The sequence below is a fragment of the Vulpes lagopus genome, chromosome 8 (genome assembly GCF_018345385.1).
Source record: "Vulpes lagopus strain Blue_001 chromosome 8, ASM1834538v1, whole genome shotgun sequence".
Classification (NCBI taxonomy): domain Eukaryota; kingdom Metazoa; phylum Chordata; class Mammalia; order Carnivora; family Canidae; genus Vulpes; species Vulpes lagopus.
Genome location: NC_054831.1, coordinates 4,385,760 through 4,392,534, shown reverse-complemented (window position 1 = coordinate 4,392,534; position 6,775 = coordinate 4,385,760). Strand labels below are relative to the sequence as shown.

The following is a 6,775-nucleotide window of genomic DNA, read 5'->3' as shown; positions in this document are numbered from 1 at the left end:
GGGCTTTCAGGTGCTTTATTACTCTGACGGTGTGATTTGCATTCACGTTAGGTTACCAGGATCATATTTCTCCTGTTTACACCATAAGGGCCCAAAATGAAGATTAATGCCTCCTCCCTTTGCCTGGGGCTGCTCCCAGTAGACCCCAGACTGCAGCTTCCCCTAGACCCCCAGAGCCTCGCTACCCGAGAGCCCCGGCCGGAGCCTTGAGCTGCCGGAGAAAGAAGCCCTGACAGCCTGGGCCTTGCAGGAAGCTTCGCTGGCACTGCAGAGGGTCCAGGCAGGCGGCCTGCTCAGACCGTGTGCTTGAGCAGAGGCCCGAGGTCTCTGGGGACAGAAGCAGAGGCAGGCGTACAGGAGCCTCCCTCCCAGGGAGGCCATGGCTGCGCGTGGGCAGGCCACTCGGCTGCATTGTCACCACAGTATCCCACAATCCGGAGGAGGAGAGCCAGTTGAGGTGGACTCTACTGCGGGGCTGCCGGAAGCCACCTCCAGCTTTCTGGGGGCGGGGGGGGGGGGACAGATAGGATCTGGGAAGGCCCAGGATCAAGGAAGGTGGTGACCAGATCCTGAGGTCCACCAAGTGACCCTCCTGGCTTCCGGCGTATCCAGAAGCCCTTGCCAAGGGGGGGATAGCAAGAGACTCCACTTGGGACAGGCCCCAGGGCAGAGGGAGCAGCCCCAGAGGCCCTGTGCTGGGCTTGCCAGACACAGCTGAAATGATTAAGCCAATTAAGCTCGAACAAACAGACGCGAGGCTAAGCGGGCTTTGACCCCGAAGAGAAACCGCGTCTTGGAATGCAGGTGCTCAGGCCAGCTACAGGCCGAGTGGGAACTGCTGGTGCTCAGCCAGCCATAGACTCGGGGCGATCTCGGGAGGCACACCAGTCCCGGGGGGCTCCCACCCCACCCCAGTCCACTCTCTTCAGCTGAAACAGGTCCTGTGGAAGAACCACTCAGGGGGCTGAGGAGTAGGGAGCAAAAGCTGGTTGTAGAAGCATGTGCTAAATCCCAGAAATTCCCCCCGTGGACTGGGGTTGGGGAAGATCCAAGCTCTGGTGGCCCAGGACACCCCAAGGATACCCCCAGCTCCTGCAGGGAGGGTGGGAGAGGTTGCTTGGGGTCCAAGACCAATCTCAAGAGGGCTCTGCTCAAGGACTGTGTAGACGTTTCAGGGTACCCTTGGTTCTCCAAAGGGTGTGTGCGTGTGTAGGGGGGGAGGTCACTCAACTCCCTGGGGACCTAGGGTAGAGGGTCTGGGGTAGCCTGGCTGTTCCTTCACCCCCCAGGTTACATACCCCTGCCCACGTTTGGTGGTCGAGGGGTGCCAGCAGCCCCGGGGGGCTCTAGCGAGTGGCTGGGGGGCGCAGGGCCGGGAGCTCCCAAGCGTAATTATTTGATCTGCAGATGTAAGTGGAATTTATTGTAACAACAAATATAGTGATGTCAAAACCCAACCTTGGATTAAAGCCGGCAGCCAAAGGGGAAGTGTATTAATTTCCAACAGCATCTCAGGCCAGAGCCTATTAGAACAAGCTATTCTTCAGGCCCCCCCATCAGAATTAATCATTGGGAGTTAATTTGAAGCTCAGACAAGTTGCTGTTAATTTAGTGCAGGGAGGACGGGATGGAATAAAAAGCTGAGGTGCTGGCCGAGCCTCGTGGGTCTCATTAATCAGCCAGCTGAGACGGCCTGGCTTGATTACAATTTGCAAAAAAATTCATTAGGGCCCGGGCGATTGACAATTTTTCTCTCTGCCTGTGATGTGACTCATTAGGCAGCCAAATGAAAGCCATGATGACGGCCATGATGACAGCGGCCATCAAGCGCCGCTTGTTTATCTTCCTCCCCTGGCCTGTCTCTCGGGCCTCGGCCTCCGCACCCGGCTCTCGGGGCGCCCTGGCATTCAGGGGTTGGGGAGGAGGGGGGCAGCTTCCCGGGAGGGCAGAGGGGCTGGCGGTGGCACCACCAGCAAGACTGGGGGAGCCCAGGGGCGAGGGTGTCCTCCTGCATCCAGAGGGCCCGGACCTCACAGCCAGGGAGGGCTGCGCAGCTTGGGTGCCCCCCACCCTCCCCGGGGAGGGGGTCCCTGAAGGTGCCCCCTCCCCCACTTCTAGGGGGAGTCACTTTCCCCTTTCCCCTTGGTGCAGCCAGGGCTGTGGGCCGCTCTGGGCCTTCCATCCCTACCGTGGGCTTTTGGAGACCACGGGTACGAGTTACACCTGTTATGGAGTCAGGGTCTCTGGGAAGTGGGCGCCCCCCAGAATCTGCAGCGGGGACCCCGCTCTCAACACCCGGGGTTCTGCGTGCAGGCTGGAGGGCCGAGTAGGGGCGCCCCCCGCCCGGAGGCCGCGGCTCCTGGGGCTGGGACCCCGCTGTTCCCCAGAGGGGGGGTGCGGATGCATCCTGCGCGGGGCTGCGGGCTCAGGTGTGGGTGGGGGTGTGGGACCTGGCGGGGGCAACCGGCCTGGAGCAGGTGCCGCCAACGGGCCATCCGGGCGCGCGCCCCCGCGGGCCCCTGGCGGGGTCGGGGTGGCGGCCCTCCCTGCAGCCCGGGCGCCAGGCCGGGTCCCCCCCAGGCCCCGGCTCCGCGTGAGGCACAGCACGGAGCCCCCAGGCTCCCCGAGGCCCCCGGAGGACCGGCCACTGTTTTACTGTGCTCGCAGCCGAGGCTGGGCCGCGTCGGGCCCTGGAAAGCTCGGGAAGGCGGCGCGCAACGGTGGCTCGGCGGAGAGGGCCCCTCGCTTGCGCCTGAAGTGCGGGCGCAGGCCTGGGCCCCAAGGCCCTCGCCGCGGGGAGGGGGCGGGCTGTAAGCGGGTCCCCTAGTGGGGCTGCGCGCCGTGGGGGGCGCCGCACGCAGCTGCCCGGAACCTGCGCCCCTCGCCGGAGCCGCGGCCCGGGAGCGCCCCGCTCCTCTCCGCCCTCGGGCTGCAGGTGCACGCCCGCTGCGGGCCCCGGAGCACCCCCGAGCCCCGGGCCGGTCCACCACAGCCTTCAGCGGGCCGGGCCGCGCGCGTCGGGGTCGGGAACGCAGCGGGCGCGCGGGGCCGCGGGGCGCGCGGGGGCGGGAGTGGGGCAGGGGGCCGGGGCGCGCGCTTCCCGCGCCCCGGGGCTGCCCCGCGGAGCTGCCCCGCTCTCAGGCGCCCCGGCGGCCCGGCCTGCATCCCTCTCCCCGACCCCCTTTGTGCCGCCGAGGGCCCCAGAGCCCTTGGGGTGGGGCGGCGGCCGGGTCCCGCCCCTCCGACCCCGCCCGGAGAGGGTTCAGCCCCCGCCGCAGGGTGACGCCCGGAGCCTGACTTAGGGGCGCTCGGCCCAGCTCGGGGAGCGAGCACCGCTCCTTTTCGGACCGGGGATGTTTGGAAGGAAACGCGTTTCCTCCCTGGCTTGTGGTCCATTTAGAGCATCAGGAGTTTGTGAGACGCCACCAATACCCGCGCTCGCTTTCCCTCCTGCGGGCGCCCGCCTCCTTGTCTGGCCCAAGTTCGCCAGCCTCCTAGGTATTGATCAGACCCGTGCAATAGGGGAGATGTCAGCTTTCTAAGATGAAAACGAGGCGCCCCTAAATTTATAACCCAACTAGAGCTCTTGCTCTCCAATTAAAAACCTGGTAAGGTGTAGGGTGGCTCATGTCCAGCCAGCCTGCAGAGACCAGGACAGGGGACTTTCATCCAGTCCAGCTGCCTGGCCACCCTCTCGCAGTGCCCTCGAAGCAGTCGAATCTGGACACACTTATGACACCCAGAGACTGGCCTTTTTTTTTTTTTTCCTTCTCTCTCTCTTTCCTTTTTATTATTCACAAGACTGCGATTGTTTAAATGTCATAACTTATAAGAAAATAAGCTACATTGAAATAAATTAAAACACAACGGAGACGTGCTTCAAACATGGCTCAGATAGGATGTGCAACCCCAGGAAAGAAAGCCAGGCAAAACCAAAGCAAAGCAAATTTCCAGGCTGCCCAAAAACATCTGCTTTTCAGTCAACTAAAAAAACAAAAAAACAAAAAAAACCCCACCAAGATAGAAACAAAAATGAGCGTAAACCCCTATGGTTTGTTCTTGAGTGTCATGTTTACCTTTGGAAAAGTATGGAAAGGTGGCTGCTATGCGTGGCGGATTACAGCAGAGGTTTTGTTTTCTTCTGGAATGTGAGTGGAGAATATTATTGGGTTGTTTGGTCCTATAACTTTCAAAATACTGCAGCTGAGATCCAGTTTATATAGATATCTATGTACAAAGTAGGATAGTATAATAAATATTTAGTGTGTCTTCGGGTGTAGCTGTAGCCCCTTCAAAAGCAGTCTTTTTAAGCCTTTTTAATGAATATACTCTCAATGTGCTTGGGATGTCCAAAGTTGGGGGGGGGGTGACTTTGAGTTTTGCTTCAAACACAGCAGAGGCCACCGTGGTTCCCTCCAGAGCTGTGGCTTCTCCACGGTGGCCCAGGCCCTGGCTCTCCCTGGGCCCTCAGGGTCGGGCCTGCTCCAGCTGCTGATGCTGACTTCTGATAGCGAACCTGCTGACGTGGACGGGGATGGGGACGACGATCTTGGGGTTCCTGGAGGGCTCCCCTGTCTTGGAATTGGCATTGCCAGCCTTGACTCGTTTCCACTTGGCCCGGCGGTTCTGGAACCAAATTTTCACTTGCACCTCGCTGAGTTTGAGGGCGTGGGCGATCTGCGAGCGCTCGGTCAGCGAGAGGTACTTTTTGCAGTGGAACTCCTTCTCCAGCTCGAGCAGCTGCTCACTGGTGAAGGCAGTCCGCCGCCTCCGGTTCTTGCCCGTGGACGTGGTGCTGCCCGCGGCACTGCCGCTCGGCGGGGTCTCCTCCAGCGCGTGGCCCGGGTCTTCCTCCTTGTGCGCCGCCTGGCCGGTCAGATTGTCATCCGAGCTGTAGTCCAGATCACTCTCCAGCGAGAAGCTCTCCTCCTTGCCCTTCGGGTCATCTTCCACCTTTGACTCGTCTTTCCCTTGCCCTCTGACAGCCCCTACTGAAAGCAAAACCAAACGGCGTTTTATTACATTTCGCACACTCGCCTTCCTCTCCCCTTCCCACCGTCACTTGGGCCTTTCCCCCCTTAGCGGATTGTCTTTCTATGACATTAACACATTGTGATTTCCTGGCCTTTGAGGGGCAGAGAGGGGGGGGGGGCGTGAGAAAGCTCAAAGGAGGAGAGGAGACAGTACAGACGGCGGCCCTTTGCCCAGAACCATCACTCAAGGGGCCGCCAGGCCACGTCTGCATCCTCCCAGCCTCCGGCAGCCTAAGGCCGAAGGAACAGGAGGCGTGAGGCCCAGGAGAGCTTCCTCTTTGTCCCCGGGGTGGGGGCTGGGTGAGGACGGACAGGGAAATTCATGATCCATCTTGCCCCCCCCCTCCACGGTGAAAATTTACTGAACCTCAATGACACCGCGGCCAAAGTGGGGGCACAGGGGACATACAGATCCCAGACCGTGTCTTTTTTTTTTTTCCTTTTTTGGGGGGAGACAGATAATGTTGGCCGAGGGGAAGTTTTGCAGCCCTAGGAGAAGTTCCCACCAGGAACCCCAACACACCCGCAGACGCACAGCCTCCCGGAATCCGCTTCTCCGGGGCAAGCAGCAAGCCCAGGGACGGGGTTTAACAGGTCTGGGCGCCCCCGAGCACACGCACCGCTGGGACGCGCAGCCCAGTCCGCTACCCCTAAAGGCTGCAACCTATCCCGGACCCCAGGTCACGGCGCGCGGGAGGCGGGAGGCGGGAGGCGGGAGGCGGGAGGGGGTGGGGGGGGGACGGGGACAGGCGCATCCAAAGTCGCCGCCAGACAGCTGGTCCCGGGAGCGAAATGCACCCCCAGCCCCCCCCTCCCAGCTTGTTGCTCGGCTCTAAATGCCCCCCGGAGGCCTCGCGGTGCAGCTCGGCCGCGTCCTCCCGGCTGCTCCGTGGGGGAGGGGGAGGCCCGGCCGGGGTCGCGCGGGGGCTCGGCCCCAGCGGGAGCCCGGAGCTGGCTCGCCCCCGCCCCTCCCGGCCCCGCGCCCGGGTCGCGCGCGCCGCCGACTCACCGAGCGACGCCTGCACCGCCTCGGCCGCGGAGAAGGCGAGCAGCGAGCCCTCCTTGGCCAGGAAGCCTTTGCCGTCCTCCGCGTCGGCCTGCAGCGCCTCCGCCTTGTCGAAGTTGCCGCCGCCCGGCAGCGGCTGCGGCGCGAACTTGCGGGCGGCCGCCGCCTCCTGGTGCTGGGGAGACGCGGAGAAGCCTCCCGGCAGCGTGGCCATGAGCGTGGAGGTGAGCGCCATGCCCTGCGCCAGGCTGGAGCAGAAGCCGGTGGGCAGGCTGGGGATCTGGTGGTGGGGGTGCGCCGGCGGCAGCGCGGGCTGCAGCGCGGCCTGGGGCAGGGCGGGCGGCGGCGGCGGCGGCGGCGGCAGCACCACCGGCCGGTAGGGCATGAACATGGGGTAGCCGGTGTAGACGAAGTGGCCGGGGCTGGGCTGCGGCGGGCTGCCGATCAGCGAGTCTATGCTGAAGGCGGTGCTACTCCCCAGCGGGCGCTGCATCATCATCAGCGACGGCGGGAACGCTGCGCTCATAGACGCGCTCGGGAGAGGCCAGCGAGGGGCGACGAGTCCCCGCGCCGCGCCGCCGCCAGGAAGCCCGCCGGGCGCCGGGAGCACAGCCGGGCGCGCCGGGCAGGGCCCGGGCGGGACGCGGAACGCAGGCGCCGCCGACCCTCAGCCCTGGGCCGCGTGCATGCCCGGCGGGGGCGCGAGCGGCGGAGCGCGGGGTGCGGCCGTGCGCCC

The 6,775-nt window shown here is 63.6% G+C and overlaps 1 protein-coding gene across 1 annotated transcript; it reads right to left on the bottom strand.

Annotated features, from left to right (window-relative positions):
• Positions 1-4,377: 4,377 nt before the first annotated feature.
• GBX2 (gastrulation brain homeobox 2) lies at positions 4,378-6,565 on the bottom strand. The gene is made up of 2 exons (XM_041764869.1): positions 6,043-6,565; positions 4,378-4,991 (listed from the first exon to the last, which is right to left on the bottom strand). The coding sequence occupies exons 1-2, from the start codon at positions 6,563-6,565 to the stop codon at positions 4,468-4,470; spliced, it is 1,047 nt and encodes a 348-aa protein (XP_041620803.1). The 3' UTR covers positions 4,378-4,467.
• Positions 6,566-6,775: the final 210 nt, after the last annotated feature.

What these genes read in the sequence shown, in the direction of transcription:
- GBX2 (XM_041764869.1), bottom strand. Translation starts at nt 6,565, where the DNA reads ATGAGCGCAGCGTTCCCGCCGTCGCTGATGATGATGCAGCGCCCGCTG. An exon ending in GGCGGTGCAGGCGTCGCTCG is followed by an intron (nt 4,992 to 6,042) that starts GTGAGTCGGCGG and finishes TTTTGCTTTCAG; the next exon opens with TAGGGGCTGTCAGAGGGCAA.